General features: G+C 45.8%; 1 pseudogene and 1 gene segment (V, D, J or C); both read left to right on the forward strand.

Moving 5' to 3' along the window:
* The first annotated feature begins 792 nt into the window (after window positions 1–792).
* Window positions 793–3,041, forward strand: LOC100608930 (set1/Ash2 histone methyltransferase complex subunit ASH2-like; annotated as a pseudogene).
* A 1,163-nt stretch (window positions 3,042–4,204) lies between these two features.
* LOC740965 (immunoglobulin lambda variable 9-49-like) lies at window positions 4,205–5,028 on the forward strand. The segment is given in 2 exon segments: window positions 4,205–4,295; window positions 4,432–5,028. Coding segments are annotated over 2 exon segments (372 nt in total).
* The last annotated feature ends 12,524 nt before the right edge of the window (window positions 5,029–17,552 follow it).

Below are 17,552 nucleotides of genomic sequence, written 5' to 3' on the forward strand. Positions count from 1 at the left end.
GCACAATCTTGGCTCACTGCAACCTCTGCCTCCTGGGTTCAAGCGATTCTCATGCCTCAGCCTCCCAAGTAGCTGGGATTACAGGCATGCACCACCATGTTCAGCTAACTTTTGGTATTTTTCAGTAGAGATGGGGTTTTACCATTTTGCTCAGGCTAATCTTGAACTCCTGGGCTCCAGTGATCCACCGACCTCGGCCTCTCAAAGTGCTGAAATCAAGGAAGTGAGCACCACACCGAGCCGGGCAGTTCTTGTTTAATGGTTGCGAAGTTTTAGTTTGGGAAGATGAAAAATTTCTGAAGATGGATGGTAGCAGTGTGATTGTACAACAAGTTGATTTACTTAATGACACTGAAGTGTACACATGGAATGGTGAAGATAACAAATTTTATGTTTGAATATTTTACCACAGTCAAAAAGAGGAAGATTTATATTTGGCACCATTGCTCTACTTCCAAGAACAGTAGAAAGATACAGTAGTAGGAGAGCGTGCACAAGTATCCAGGACATCTTTCATTTTTTGCCAGCCCTGCAGCATCCTAACAATCCAAGAGAGCAGGAGGTGCCTCATTACAGGGGACTCAGAATAATGTGAAGAAATCTGGGGCGGGGTGGGGGCATAATGATAGCACGCAGGTGCCGGACCCAGCCCAGGAGTGGCCACAAATGCAAGGGCTGCAGAAGAGGGGGAGATGAAGCTGGTGGCAGTGGTAGCAGCTGCTTCAGCTGGAAAGGGGCATCTGTTGCTTTCCAAAATGGTTCACAGTTGAAATATCTGGCATAGATACTTCATCCTGCCTACCTTTCATGACTAACTATATTTTCATTGCAATATATGCAGTCATAGTGAGAATACCTATTTCCTCCAGATACAAGCAAACGTGAAGGAAATGTGCTTTAGTGCTTTGGCCAACTTGACATGGCAGTCACAAAAAGAGGATGAATATCCAAAGACAACCTTTTCCAAAGATAAGCTTATTATACCATTTATTGTAAATACTGGAAGTGCACAACAATCATTCAGACACCTGGGAAAATGACTTGACCAAATACAATTGTGAAAACAATGAGTAAAGAAAGTGATATATTCTTGGTAAAGGAACCACTGGATCTAGTGAGTAAAGAACCAAAAGGAGATGACCCTAGATTGGAACTTTTGGACCAGGACCTTGGTAACATTGGTCCTGTTTATGCAACAAAAACAAAGCAATACCTTGTCTACTAGTGAGAATCTGAATGAGGGAACAGCAACAGGAAGCAGCAGAGAAAAGGAAAAGAAGCTCAGTGCAAACAGCTGAATGGGGAGATCACAGGGACCACCAAGAAGGCCCAGGGTTTTCTGCTCAGTGCCTTCCCTCTCATACACCTTAGAGCACCCACTGAACAAAGATAACTACCAGTATATTCTAGCTGAGACTGATCCCCACGCCTTTGGTCCTCAGAAGCTTGAACTTGACTGCTGGGCAAAATTCCTTATTCCTGGAGACCTCTACAGAGGCTGCTTGTATGAACAGGTTTTGTTAGCCTGACATAATTGAGCTCCCCAGTTAAAAGTCTCCGGTGACCTGCTGGCTGACTGTGGTTGAACAAGAAGGTCTACTCTATGGTACGGGATTCTCATGGGTTACCTTGATATCACCATGGATGAGATGCCACCAGACACTGCTGCCAGACTGGGTTGGTCCCAGTCTTTAGATAACTGTCAAGCTTCCTTAGTTTATGATAAGTTTAACTATTCTTGGGAGAATTAAAGGGAATGAAGTTCCACCAGTCCACTGGCAAACACTACTCTTCTAGCTATAGACAAGGAGACATCCTGGGATTTTATATGAATCTTCCTGAAGAAACAAAGACAGTCAAGTCATTGCCTGATACTTACAAAGATAAGGCCTTGATAAAGTTTAAGAATTATTTGTGTTTTGAGGAAAAAGACTTTGTGACTAAAGCAGAGAAGAGCCTAAAAGAGACTTCCCACAGTGAGATAAGATTTTATAAAAATGGTGTTAGTCAAGGCGTGGCTTACAAAAATATTTTCAAGGGGCTTTACCTTCCAGCAATCTTACCAGAAAACAACTGCATAATTTCCATGAACATTGGACTGTGCTTCAAGTATCCTCCAAAGGATCTCGCTTACTGCCCTATGAGTGACGTGGGCTGGGATGCTCTGGTAGAGCACACTCTGGCTGGTGTCTTGGTGCTAGAAATGGATTCAATCACTGGACAAGAAAGTCCTTCAGGGGCAAACATAAGGACACTGAGGGTCATCTTATTCTACCTGCCTTCTCTCCTTACTTGTATCCTAGGCCAGCCTATGCTAGCGCAACTGTCCACAGATCTCTCTCTCTCTTTCTCTCTCTCTCTTGTGTGTGTGTATGTGTGTGTGTGTGTGCATGTGTGTATCAAATGATCAAACATCTTCATTCAAAAGTCCAAGCCCTGCAGCATCATGAGACAATGCTACCACACATGAAGAAAATGTTCAAAGGACACCAAATAGAGATCGCATGATCCAAAGTTATTTCTGATCCCAGAAAAGAATGGCACACAATCAATATGAATAGTATTAGATATCAAAATTATAGTACAATCTCATTTGTTTTTAACCATAGAGTCAAACTCTCTTTAGCATATTGGCAAGCAGAATCCATGTTCTACTGATGCAATTCCCCTTGACCATCATGAAAGAATTGGACTGAAAGCAGGACATTTCTGAAGTCTCTGGAGGATACGTAACATGACTGTTGGAGGGAATGCACATAGGAAGAGGCAGTGAATTATGTGTCAAGTGCCCCAACAAAAGGCTGTCAGTGTTTGTCTCTGACACATTGTTGGGGAGAAAGGTGGAGTCACAGGACACACTGCCATGGGACCCACGAGACTTGATCCTGCATCCCACAGCGGGCAGCCTGCATCAACGTGGTCATGCAGGGATAGAAACACAGCCACAGAAAGCTTTCACCTGCCCAAGCAGCATCTCCCAAGAGCCAGCATGGGTGCTGTCTCTGCTCTGCTTCTTCCTGGACTGTGTCTCAGAGCCCTGAGTTCTCCCTCACCCAGTTTCCCAATCGCCCTCTTCTCCACTGGTTACCAGGGGTTAGGGGAGTGGGGAGGGGAAATAAACGTTTAAAGCGTACAGACTTCACTTGGGATGATGAGAAAGTTATGGAAATTCATAGTGGTGATGACTGTATCACTTTTTTTTCAGAGGTGGTAACTTGCTCTGTTGCCCAGGCTGGAGTGCAGTGGTACAATGATAGCTCACTGCATCCTTGAACTCTTGGGTCTAGGCAAGCCTCCTGCCTCAGACTCCTGAGTAGCTGGGACTACAGGTGCAAGCCACCATGCCAGGCAATTCTATCACATTGTGAATGTACTTAACACCACTGAATTTTACAGTTAAAAGTGATTTAAATGGCAAATTTTATGTTGTGTGTATTCTATGACGATTAAAAATACACTTGTTCAAATGTCAAAATATATATGATGTTATATTCATAAAATTTTCCTTTTCACACTTATATATTTATCCTATTCTAACTCATTCTCATCAATTAAAAAAGTACTGTAATTACTGGTCACTATGTACTAAATTTTCCATAATTCACATTGAAGCCTTAACCCCCAATGTTACTGTATTTGGAGACAGAGCATGACAGAGGGCAATTAAGATGAAATGAGATCATAAGGACAGGCATCCTTATAAGAGGAGATTAGAAAATGGACAACATAAAATGAGATGAGGACAGAGTGAGAAGGTGGGCATCTACAAGTGTGGACACATCTTCAGTTTGTGTGGAGTAACAGTTGAAGGGCTCGCCCATCCTATAATGAAAGTTGGAACAGGTGCCTTGGGCGGGCTCCAGGATTAACTGATCTAGTCACTGCATCCCACTGTGGGACCCCAGAGGGAAAGAAGCACTGTGGAGATTCCTGAGACATTAGAAATGGAGACTGATAAGTTTCCAGGACACCCACATCGGCTCCAGGTGAAGCAGGGGCCCAGGAAGGCCTTGTCTGAGCCCTGAGTGTGACGCAGCACCTGGCCACTAGGGGGAGGCAAACTCTGTGAATCCTAAGGGACCTGAGCTCTTGCTCTGAGCCCTGCCCTTGTTAATCACCAGCCCTGGGAGGGAGCCGATTTGCATGGAATGTGATGCCCCTGCCCACTTCTTCACTGAGGGGATAAGAGGCTTTAGGGCCTCAGGCTCAGCTGAGAGACTGAAGAACCCAGCATTGCAGCAGCTCCACCATGGCCTGGGCTCCTCTGCTCCTCACCCTCCTCAGTCTCCTCACAGGTCAGGGTGGGCAGTGGGCTGGGCCCCCAAAGGGACCCCCACCTCCCAGCCTCCATCTCCCCATCCCTGCTCTTCCCCTCCAACAGCTCATCAGCCACCCACCAACAGGAGCCCTCATGGGTGTCTGTGTTTCCAGGGTCCCTCTCCCAGCCTGTGCTGACTCAGCCACCTTCTGCATCAGCCTCCCTGGGAGCCTCGGTCACACTCACCTGCACCCTGAGCAGCGGCTACAGTAATTATAAAGTGGACTGGTACCAGCAGAGACCAGGGAAGGGCCCCCGGTTTGTGATGCAAGTGGGCACTGGTGGGATTGTGGGATCCAAGGGGGATGGCATCCCTGATCGCTTCTCAGTCTTGGGCTCAGGCCTGAATCGGTACCTGACCATCAAGAACATCCAGGAAGAGGATGAGAGTGACCACCACTGTGGGGCAGACCATGGCAGTGGGAGCAACTTCGTGTAACCCACAGTGACACAGGCAGAGGGGAAGTGAGACAAAAACCTCCCGGCTGATCTGCTCTGTCCACACTTCCTTCCCACTGGCCTGACTCACATTTCAGAGGGCTGTCTCTTAACTCTGTATTTAAAGTTTTCACCTTCCCAGACATTTTGGAGTTCTAATTCACAGCATATGTTCCCTGTGTGTAAATATTTTCTCAAGAGCTTTTGAAACATTGAAGTTTGCACACCAACATTTGTGGTTTTTGCCACTCACCTGTCCCCTGATGGGATTGAAGTTTCCAGGTTGTGGAGCTGCTCACAGGTGCATTTATCAGGAAATCACCGTCACCAGCTCCCACGACCTTTGTCCATATTCAACATTTGTGAGCTGCCTATTCAATGATGGGAACTGACAATTTCCCTGGAGACACAAGGCCTTCACCCTGACTCACAGTGTCACATAATCGACGTGGACTTCAGCCATCTCCAATCACCTCCATGTGCACAGAGCTCTCATGGTGCATGTGCTTGGCTGCCCTAGAAAGAGAGAATGGACACACACCAAAGATAGGAGAATGTGAGCCTGCTCTATATCTGAGATTCTGAAAGAGGCCCCCACTGCCTTCACAGAATGAATTCCTTCACATGCAGGGAGAGAGCTCTGGTGGAATCACTCTGCAATGCTTTCTGATGACAAATACCTGGATTGAGGTGAAATTTCACAGGTTAATAACCCTTTTCAAGACTACCTCCACTACAGACTCCAGTTCCCAGGCATTAAGCCTGAGGACCCTTGTAGACAACCAACATGGGGCTGTGACCAGCAGGAGCAATGGGTAACTGTCCCAGGCCCTGCCTTGGGGCTGCTCACAGCTGGGTGAGCCCCACTGGCCACAGGCTGGCAGAGGCTGAGCTGCTCCCTGTGCTCGCTGATGAGACTCAGCAGCCTGGTGCTCTCAGGGTCCAGCAAAGCCTCTTGGGCAGGGTCCTGTGCCTGTTCCCAACAGCTGCTCCTTCGAGGACCCTCCTGGGCCCACACTCAGAGCAGCTCCTTCCTCAACCTCCTCTGTCCTCATGTCCCCTTTTGGGTTCCTGAATCAGTGATCAGGTAGGGTCTCATTTAGCCAGAAGGGAGGGAGTGGATTTGCATGAACAGCTTCTTCTTTTCCCTGAGGGCAGAAGGAAAAATAGTCAAGCCTGGGGAAGCCCAGCCCAACTGTGAGGTCCAGAGGCTGTGTCCCCCATGGCTTGTTGCCTGAACTCCTCTCATACCCAATCCTTGGTCTATGTTTATAGACTCAATGAAAATACCTCCCTTTCTACTGGCCTCTTAATGCTAACAGAATAATTTTGTCCCCTAAGCACAAATAGCCTTTCGGGTTGCTAGGTGGGATGACAACTAGAGCAGAAGTCTAGCATGTGCAGCCCCATTCCTGGCCCATACATGTCCCTGCTCTTGGCCCAGTCTTTGCTGGTTACTCCCTGAACTCTGAAACTTCAGGGAAGTTGAGTTTCTCTTTCTCTTGAGATTGTACTCTTGAGGAGCTCCTGAATTTCCAGGTATAGGGTGACCCCTCCTCATTAAGGACATGGCTCTCAGACTTATCCCTGGTTTACTTCCCCAGGTTTAGGTCTGTGAGTTCTAAACAGTTTCCCTATGTTTCTTTGGTTGATATTTTGGTTGATATTTCCCTTTGTTTCTTTAGGTTGATATTACATTGGGTAATTACATTGGTTGATTACATTGGGTAATTACATTGGTTGATTACATTGGGTAAATATATTCTTGTAGATATAAACATTATAAACTCTTCCCCCATTAAGCTCTTAATAAATAAACTTGTTTGGGTGCCAATGTACCAATGTAGGTAAGAAGTCTTGACGCTTTTTTTTTTCTTCTGCAGGAGCAGAGGAGAATCTGAAAAAAAAAAAGAGAGAGAGACAAGTTCAGCTTATAATACTGTTATTTTCATATAAACCCTCCTACTTTAAAAAGTACAAAACTAGACCTATACTGAAAATATTTTTAAATATATCAGAGTATCTGCATCTGTCACTGTGGAGATGGTTGCTTGCTCTACCACAGAGCACAATAATACTGAGGCTCATCTTCAGCCTAGGCCCCTGTGATGGTGAGGGCAGCCTTGTCTTCAAGCACAGAGCGTGAGAATCAAGTGGGGACCCCATGCACAGATGGGGACGTCAGACACACACACCCTGGCTCAGCCTCACCTCGTGCTCCTAACATCTCCATCTTCTTCACACAGAGGCTGCTGCTGCTTCTGGCTAACACGGGCTCCTGACGCTGGTTCTCCAGGGCCCAAGAGAAAGTGGTCACATATATTCTTCTAAGCTGCAAAATTTTTATTTTTAACACAACATGTTATTATAACAATGTGTTCATAAAGCACAATACTAAGATCTATCATCAATTGCACAGTTATGAGTTATTTATAGGAGTGGCAAAATAAAAAGTTACGCACACACACACGCAGATTCGGGCAGGCCAGAATTTAATTACAGGAGCAAAGTTTGATATTAGTGACACAACACAACAATGATCCTATGTATAATGATAAACATAGCAATGGACCATATAAAGCTTTGAAGAAACATAATGGAAACACAGAAAAAATCTCCCTCTCACCAAATTTTAGAAAATTCTAAAAAAAATTAAAAAATTTTAAATCCCCTCAAAACGGAGTTAATTTATAAAATATAATACAAAACATAAAGTTTACATAACTTTCACACTCTTCATACTCAGTAAAGGCAGGTTCTTTCTCCACAATTTAATCCAGTGTACCAAAACCGAGCCTTCCTGTTTGCTGGAGGAAAACCTCAGCACCACAACAGTAGAAAAGCGCCAACCTCTCTGCCCACAGTGCATCTTCCCTCCAGAGACTCCGCAGGACTCTGCATGGTCTCCTGAGGGCCCGGAAGTGGAGGTTCTGTGATGAGAAGGGGGCATGGGTGGCACAGGGCAAGAATGTCTGCAGGGTAAGAGTGTTAGAGAGACAAGCTTCATTCCTCTCTGAAACAAGCCTATCTTACAGGATTTATCTTTATTCTTCTCTACAAAAAAAAAAAAGTCACAAAGATAGCTGCAAAGAAATATGTGAAATTATACAAGGCTAAGATAACAAAGAATATTGGAAGAAAAAGTAATTATGACATCTTCTATCGAAACATTTTAGGCCAAGCGTGGTGGCTCACGCCTGTAATCCCAGCATGTTGAGAGGCCAAGGCAAGAGAATCACTTGAGGTCAAGAGTTCAAGACAAGCCTGAGATCCCATTTTTATTTTTTAAAAGCAGCATTAAAAAAAAAAAAAGGTTCATCATAGTCTCCTCTTCCCACAGTTAATAATGAGAATGGAGAAAGTTCAAAAAGTGAAAGTTTAAGCAACTCTTATGTACCCATAAAATTTTTTTAAATTTTAAAAAAGAAATGAAACCCGTGGCACAACTGACCACCAGCACACAGGTGCCTCTTCTTCAGCTGCCCCTCCTGAAGTGACAACCAAACCCAGGGGCTCAGCACAATGAGCTCTCCCTCTGGCCATACATTCCCTGTGAGGCCCCATCTACTCTCATCCCAACACAATTGCTCCCCAGGCATCTGGGGGCTGCTGCTGAGATTCTCCACTCATGGGATCCTGGGCACAGCAGTGTTATCCCAGTGCCCCTCTTCCTCTGTGTCCTGGGAGCTGGAGTCAGAGTCAGCCTGATCTGACCCAAAGCCTACAATTAAGAGCCCTGAGTGGCCTCTCCTGCTTTTCCCCCACATTGGACTCTTCCTTTCAGTGTCCTTCCTGGGGTACTGTGTCACTACTCAATAATATCTTATGTCCTCAGTGCTAGGCGTTTTTCACATAATATACTCTTGTTAGTTTCTCCTCACCTTTCCAAGCTCAGTTATCAACTCTAGGCTGATGATCCTAACTATTCACTTACAGCACATTGTCATATAAAGGCCAGCGATATCTAGAAAAAAAAGTGCCAATAAATGTAAGTGTGTACTGCATCTTACGAATCACTACAAGGATACCACAAATAATATCCCTGTATTTAAATAGAGCTCACTCTTCAGACACAAGAGTTTAAGTGGAGTTCAATATAATAGTTTATATAGATAATAGTTAATATAACAGTTTAACCAGTCTGTCTGTGGCTAAACCAGTCACCATCTCCTGCACTGGAAGCAGCAGCAATAAGGGTCTTGGGCTTGTGTCCTGGTACCAACAATGACCAGGAAGTGCCCCCAAACCTCTGATCCATATGTACGGATCCATATATTTATATCCATATCCTGTGGCGAATATCCACCTGCAGGGATCCAGGACTGAATCTCAGGCTACCGGTCTGGCAAGGAGGCATTGCTGAGCATCTCTGGGCTGATCTCAACTGTTGGCTTCAGGCAGCTCCATCGAGGTCCCCACAGTGCTGCAGTCTGGGGAAGTGAGACAAAGGCACACCAGGTTTCCAATGAGTATGAGCTACCTGCAGCACCACCCACTGTCAGGACAACTGGGCTCTTTACCGTTTGTGTGTATGTTTCCCGGTGCTGCCACTAACCAGTGCCCAGGACTCAAGTCAGGGACAGTGATCTAGAGAATGCAGCTTTGTTCTCTCAGAGCCAGCCCACAGAGGGAGTCCTTAGCAACGGCACATTGTCAGACTGCTTCAAAAGAATCAGAAAGCCTTTGATTCCAGGAACAGGCTGCTCTGGGGACAGACCCAAGATGGGTCAGGGGAGGCAGGGACAGATTCCAGGTGGCTCTCTCTCAGGCACATGCACTAATGCAGAGGTCTAATCATCCTTATTGTCTACTGAACACCTACTATGTGCCAGGCTATGGGGAGGGCTCAGGATACAGAGTTACCAAGACAGACAAGGTTCCTGTCTTCATAGGGCTGACACCAAACTAAAGAGAGACAGTCAAGAAGTCAACGGGAATAAGGCATATTGTGGTGTATCAAAGAGGTGACACTGGCCAGAAGGGGGAGAATGATAGAACGCCTTTAGTGGGTCATAAGCAAGGAAGACACAGCCTTTTGTTTGAGATTTAGGAGGAAAGTCCAGCTTCTTCAAGGAAGACAAAAAATGAGGGGACAGTGTGAAGGCATAAGGTCCAGTTAGAAAGCAGTGGCATTGTGCACATGAGAGATGAGGTATCTAGCATCTGATATAGCAGCTGAGCTGGGAGGAATGTGCACGACCCACACCATGGTGAGAAGGACTAGAGGAAAGAGGTCACTAGGTTGAGGCCCTGAGCTTGTCCTTGTGATGGAAACCTGACAACAGCCTGCAGCTGCGATCAAGCATGTCACTCTCCTCTTCTCTCTGGAAAGCTCATAGGACTCAGGACTCATTGCTGCCCTTCCCTCTTATTCAGTGAGATTTATTTGAACCATCACTTTTCACACCTGGACAGAGACCTGGTTACTTTCTCTTGAGCAAAAGCACTAAGGGTCGGGACAGAGCACTGTAGAGCTCATGGGATGATGCCCTACACACTCAAGGGGCTGCTTTTAAGGCTCATGATCAAACCTCCCAGAGCTCTGTCAGAAACCATGAGACGGGAGGTGTCAGTGCTGAAGTAGCTGATTTGGGGGCACACTGATTTGTGGTCTGTGCAGTCCTGATTTGGAGGTGTGGGACAGTGAGGGCTGAAGCCCAGCATCGGCAAGAGGTTCCTGAGGTGTCTTTATGTGCCAGGGTCCTCCGTGATGTGTGGGGGTAAAGGTCAATTGAAAAGCTGGAGAGCAGTGGACAGGCAGGATTCTGTGTCTGGATGAGGGACGGATGTTCAGCTCCTGCCCAGGCATCCTTATTTACATTTCTGTTTACCTCTCTTCTTCCTTGTCTCCTTCCCAGGGCAGGGTTCCAGGGCTGTTGTATCTCTGCTGCTCTTTCTCCATCACAAAGAGAGCAAGAGAGAGAGGTTATGTGATGACTAATTCCCTCTTCACACTCAGTTGTCTGATTGTCCTTAGGAATTCTTCCTGAGGATGGGAATGTTCTGTTTTATTTCTCCCTTACAGTGAGATCCTAGCCATTTGTGAGGCCAAGGAGATTGACCCCATCCTGTCGATGCAGGATTATTTATAACATACATGGTCAAAAAAAAACACCATCAACTTCTGCACAAGTCAATCCATTCTTCAGGGTTATAGAAATGCATGTCTCTCAGCTGTCAGCAATGGGCTTCAAATCCCCAGGGTGACTAACTTGTTAGAATGGGATCATCCACATGAAGATGTTTCTTTACAGTTAGTGACTCTATTCACTGTGTTTCCCCTGCTGAGATCCAACCTCCATGAGACTGTTTATTGGCTGTTTTCTGTCTTGTCATTGCTGAAAACACTTCCTGGCACTAAGGACAGACTCAGTACATGTTTATTAAATATGTGAGTTCACCTACATTGGAATCCCAGGAAGAGGTGCAAACCTGAGGTCAAGATAATAATTTTTTTTAAAAATTTGAATATTTTGTGTTTGAGATTCCAAGCTCATTCAATGGAAGATACTAAGTAAGAACTTTTGCCTTTGGATTTGGTTAGCAGGAGAAGGATATGGATATAAAAATGCAAATATATATCACACACACCTCCCCATGGCCCAGAGACCTGAAAGCCCAGCTGGTCTCTGCAGCTGCCAATCGCAGCCTCTGTTCACTCATTTATGGTCTGATTGTCATGGATCCATATATACTGGATCCCATGGGTTCATGTGGAGAAAGTGGAGAGGATGCGATGGGCTTTCCCAGTCCTGATTAAAGAAACCACAGGAAGCGAGTAGATCATAAAGCAAATTCTGGGGACAGAAAACCCTCGAGAGCAAATAAACTGCTAATATGGGTGAGTTGGGAAAATGTCTGGCAATATTTATATAACTAAGAAACTTTACATTAGATATCCTTCCTTCACAATATTCATTACGGAGCTTTAAATCATCCATATGATCAGTGCAATTCAAACATTAAACTCATCCACCCGAAGTCCCATAGCAGACTTTGATAAGGAAATTCTTGAAGGAAGAAGGATGGGTTTGTGAGCTCTGTGTCCACAGAAGAGATATTTCTCCCCTAGGAGAACTGGGTAAAGCCGATAAATAATTAGGAAAGTAGATGCCCAACTGGACTTTATTCTAACCCAATATGCAATGCTGTGAGTCCTGCATCTGCAAATTGTTAACATTCATTGTGCTTCCTTCAGTTTCCCAATTACTACAATAAATTAACTTTAGACATGGATGATTACAGATCAATTAATGTGAGGGTCCTTGGAATGTGTTGCTTTAATCCACAAAAATTACGGAACACTTCAAATGTATATATTTGTTAATTTATGTACCAATTATATTTTACTGCTTCGTTGATCTGTTGTAAAAATCACCCGGTGAGGGAGTAAGCTGATGGGTAAAATGGGTTGAAAAATTAAACAAGATGAACCACATTGATGATGGTCAAATTTGGCTGATCGGTGCAAACAATTCATTAGAAAAGTATCTGTATATTTGTATGGTTCAAAAGTTTCCATGCTAACCAGTGTTTAAAATATCCTTGTTTGTAACTGTTCTGCTTTTAACCGGTGTACAATGTTGACAAAATGTAAGCTTACACTCTGACTTTGAGTAGAAGCCCGTCTTCTCCCAACAGGCAGAGGAGAAGCTGGTGTGGAGAACATGGAAAACACAGGAGCTCAGGGTTTCCCAGGACAGAGAAGCGAGTGAGCCTGGAGCCCTAAAAGCAAGGGCGGGGCTGTGAGTTGGGCTGTGGGTGTGTGCAGGGGCCACAGTGTGAAGGGCATGCTTCAGAGGCCACAGGATTTGGATTTTATAATAAGAATGATGAGTTACTGAAGGGGTTTAAGCCAGGTAGTACCTTCCCTGCCTCATCTATATGAGAGGGATCTGTCTCCAAATGCCTTGAGGAGAGCGTGCCTCAGAAAAGTGAGTGATCCTGATTCTAGATTATTCACTAAAGCACCTCGTGAGTCTAGAAATCCAAGGGCCATTTGCACAGTTAGCGCAAGAGTGGACGTGGCTACATTGAGAAGTGATGGTCTCTGCCTTTGTCTCCTCTGGCATTCAATACTTGCAAAAACACTTTGCAGGTAAAATAAATACTGATATTTCAAATAACCTGAAAGCATCCAGCAAAAAAATAAAGGTGGCAATATCAAGATACAAACAAATTGTATAACATTTAGGACAAATCGTTTACCAAAAAATATGACACGACTGTGAAGAAAGTGACGTTTTACTTAGGGAGATAATGGCTAACCTCTTAAAACAGAGATATATGTCACACTGTGACAGGAAACTCTACAAAATCTCTTGATGTTCCTACATCACAAAATTGAGTCAAATCTCTATAAAACATATGAAACCATTAGATGTATAACTTTTGCTAAATTGCTGTCTTTAACATGTATTGGATCATTTATTTTTCCTGGAAAATTCTCATTCTTCACTGTCCTTTTGAACAACCCCTAGCTGCCCTTCAACCCAGCTCCTCAGCTGACCCATTTTTCATGATGCCCACCCTGATGGCACTTGTGGGAAATTCGATTTTTCTAGAATGCCATGCAGGGGTGCTGACAACTTTAAAAGTTATATATGTACATGGCTGCACATCCCACAGACCAAGACTACTTCTGGGAGTGAGAAATCACAGTAATAATGCATAGCATGATAGAAGCAGTGTCTGGGAATCAGACCATGGATATGTGAATACAGACAGTGACTGGAGAGCTGCAGAGACCAGCTGGGTTCTGAAGTCTCTGAGCTTTGGGAAAGTGTGTTTCCTGGGACCAGCATCAGATCTTTTGGGGCTGCCCTGTGGTTCTGACACAGCTGCTCAGTAAGGAGCATTCACTCCAAGAAATCCAGGCCTTGAGGCTGGGCCCTGTGCTCACTGATGGAGACTTGGCAGCTGTGTCCCCTCTGGCCTGGCAGAGTTCCCTGAGCAGGGACCTGTGTATGGTCTCAACAGGTGCTTCCTCCCAGGGCCTTGCAAAAAGAAAAGCAAACCTTCCTCCTGCTCAGTCTGCAGAGAGAGCAGAGCTGCATCCCCAGGTCTCAAGGAGGGGCCCAGCAATCCCTGGGTGGAAACACATTTGCATGAGCAGCCCCTCCTCTGCAAGGGTGGGAAGAAAAGGAGGCCTGGGGCAGCCCAGTCCCACTGTGGGGTAAGAGGCTGTGTCCACCATGGCCTGGACTCCTCTCCTCCTCCTGTTCCTCTCTCACTGCACAGGTAGGAAAAGGCCTCAGAGACCAGGGTCAGCCACACAGCCTGATTCTGACTCTTGTGTCAAAGATCACTAAAAAAAATATTACCTTGGTTTCTGTCTTAAAGCCTATAAATGCCTGTGTTCCAGGTTCCCTCTCGCAGCCTGTGCTGACTCAGCCAACTTCCCTCTCAGCATCTCCTGGAGCATCAGCCAGACTCACCTGCACCTTGCGCAGTGGCATCAATCTTGGTAGCTACAGGATATACTGGTACCAGCAGAAGCCAGGGAGTCCTCCCCGGTATCTCCTGAGGTACAAATCAGACTCAGATAAGCATCAGGGCTCTGGAGTCCCCAGCCGCTTCTCTGGATCCAAAGATGCTTCGACCAATGCAGGGATTTTAGTCATCTCTGGGCTCCAGTCTGAGGATGAGGCTGACTATTACTGTATGATTTGGCCAAGCAATGCTTCTCACAGTGACACACACAGATGGGGAAGCGGGACAAAAACTTCACCCTGATCTGGGTCTTGTTCTGTAACAGTTTTTAAATTTTAAAATAACCAGCCAAGGGACAAACTAAATTTGGAAATAACTTTCTAGTTGTAAAAGGCTCTTCTCTCAATTTCCCATCCATTCTTCTGAAGTCTCAGTAAAACAAAACAAAACCAAAGCACCTGATGACCCTGAAGTGTCGGCTGGTTGTCCATATGTGCTAACACCACTGCCTGCGGAGCTGGACTTTTATTCTTGAAGGAAGCAAAATGAGGCTTTCCTAGCTCACATCATAGTCAGAGCCTGGTGACATCCTAGCAGGTGAACGGTCCCCTACAGCATGGACTCTGCTCTTCCAGCGTACAAGCAGAGACCTCCCCTTCCATCCCCACTAGTCTGTTCTCAGGGCTGTCTGAGGCTCACTGTGTCCCAGGAACAAGGCACTCAAATATGAAATGCTGCATGAGGACACAGGTCAGGGAATTCCAGATACAGTGCTGACCTGGCTCAGTCCTGGGTACCTGCATTTCAGTGGAAATGTCAGGAGATGGGATTACGTCTGAGGGTAACTGTGGACCTGAGGCCGGAAAACCTCTATGTAGGACATGAGAGAGTCAAGGGGAGGCTCCACCATGGCTGAGGCAAGGCTGAGGCTGCTCCTTGGCCATGGGGGAAGTAGGTCCCAGGGATGTGACTTTCCTGCAGCTCATTCCACTCAGGACCACGGGGACTGCTGAGGGTGGGTTTGCTGATCCCTCAGGGCCTGTGTTCTTTTCTCCTCTATTACACCATTGGAGGTTCTCACTGAGTCAGGTTCTAGTAGTGAGTCTCTGGAACATCTGGGTACAGATACTGTTTGCTTCAAGTGACTCCTCCCCAGGAAACTCTTGAGAAGGCCCCCATCTCAATGTCACCTTTTTCTGCATGGGGAGCAGCAGAAACATTAGGCATTCCCTCCCAGAAAGAGCCCCTAATTTTGTGACTTAGGACATCAGTGATTGTCCCTCAGGGGTCCAAGCCTGATTCTCCTGCTCTGGGTTTATTCCCACAGCCTCCTGGACAACTTCTGCGCTCCAGCCTGAGGACTGGCTGGTTATCAGTGTCACACAGCTGCATCCTGACTCCATGTTACCAAGGGTTCCTATTCCATGGGGAAATGAGAGAAAGATCTGCCCCATCCCTCCTTTATCCCTGCCTGTGACCAACACCAGTTCATGCCAAGACTTTTACTGTCACTTGTGTTACTGAAAGCAGAGCAAGGGTTCAGGGACGATAACTCCTTTTCTTACTGGTCTCCCCAATGGAAACAGAATCAACTTGTTTCTAGAAGCAAAAGGAGCTGCCCACACATGGTGGGTGTGGATGAGGTGGGGATGACAAGAAAGAATCCAGCCAATGTGACCCAGAAGTCCAGGAGCCTTCAGCCTGGTCCCACAGGTGTCCTCTCCTTTTGGTGCAGGTGTGCTGATCATTTCCTGAGCTCTGAAACTGTGGGAAAGATGACAAGAAAGGAGAATCCAGCCTGTGTGACCCAAGACCCATATGTGAGAGCGGAAGTCTGACACTTAAGAAAACGTGGGCTCAGCATTCTGAGAGGTCTGGATCTGGCTTGGCCTAGAGCTGCTGTAGAAGAGAAGCAAGAGAAATGCTCAGCCTTAGGTGGCCCAGGCACAGTGGTCCTGTCAAAGGTCTGAGCTCTCTGCAACATGGATATCCTGCAGAGACATCCTTGGGAGGCTGTGATCCTAGAATGATGTAAAAATGCTAATGGAAGTGAGCAGGGGATGGTTTATGGAGGAATGAGAAGATGGGTGTGGGGTCAGATGTGGTAAGGAGGGTGCACCCTGCAGAGGAGACTGTCCATTGTGACTCATAGAAGAAGGATGCCTGGGGCCTAGGGCAGTGACAAAAAGAGGACCTGGAAGGACCGGCACCCTGAAGACACGTAGAGACTGGGGTTTGGTTTGTCTGTGAGGGTTCCTGAGGAGAATCACATAAAAAATCCACAGTCAGTGTCTTCTGTCCAGGGCTCACTGTCGCAACTGTTGCCCCTTCCTTCCGGATCCTCTGGGTGTCCAGGTTCCTTAGCTGTGGATCTGCTCCTCTCTCTGCCCTCAGCCTAACAGCTGATGGGGCATCCACCAGGAAGCGCATCCGTGGGCAGGGAGGGGGCCGTGGGCAGCCTTCTCCTGTATGTGAGACACTGCTCAGCCTCGGTGACCCCCTGTTCATTAAGGTGGGAGGAAAGGAAAACAAAATTCACTGTGAACATCTATGCATCATCAAAGAAAAAGCAATGAGAAGAAACAGGAAGTGAAGCCCAGCTCTAATAGTTTATTTCTACTTGGAAATAAATAAAACAATATGCCTGATGTGTTATATAAACACAATAAACTTTTTATAAAAACTATGAAAATTATGTAAAGGAACATGGCTTACACTAAAAGGAACATTTAAAATAATGACACCCTTGAAATGCAATCCCAAAACACAGCATCCATTTTATTTCAGTTACATATACGGACTGGTTTTATTTAAATGCCTGCAATAAATCTCACTATTTGGTTGTTTAAATGGAGCATTTAAAATCTCATTGTGGCCAGGCGCGGTGGCTCACGCCTGTAATCCCAGCACTTTGGGAGTCCGAGGTGGGCCGATCACAAGGTCAGGAGTTGGAGACCAGCCTGGCCAACATGGTGAAACCCAGTCTCTACTAAAAAAATACAAAAATTAGCCTGGCATGGTGGTGCACGCTGGTAATTCCAGCTACTTGGAAGGCTGAGGCAGGAGAATTGCTTGAACCTGGGAGATGGAGGTTGCATTTAGCCGAGATGGTGCCACTGCACTCCAGCCTGGGCAACAGACCAAGACTCCGGCTCAAAATAAATAAATAAATAAACAAATAAATAAATAAAAAATCTCATTGTACTGCAACTGCCTGATGATACATTCACAAGTATAAATATCAAGATAACCATCCAGCTGTTTCCCTCCATCCACGTAAAATTCCCCAAACAAATATTTGTTAAGAGTCCAGGGTGTATCATGCCAGAACTCATGCAGTCATAAACACAATCTATTTCATTTT

Source organism: Pan troglodytes, chromosome 23 (assembly GCF_028858775.2).
Source record: "Pan troglodytes isolate AG18354 chromosome 23, NHGRI_mPanTro3-v2.0_pri, whole genome shotgun sequence".
NCBI lineage: Eukaryota > Metazoa > Chordata > Mammalia > Primates > Hominidae > Pan > Pan troglodytes.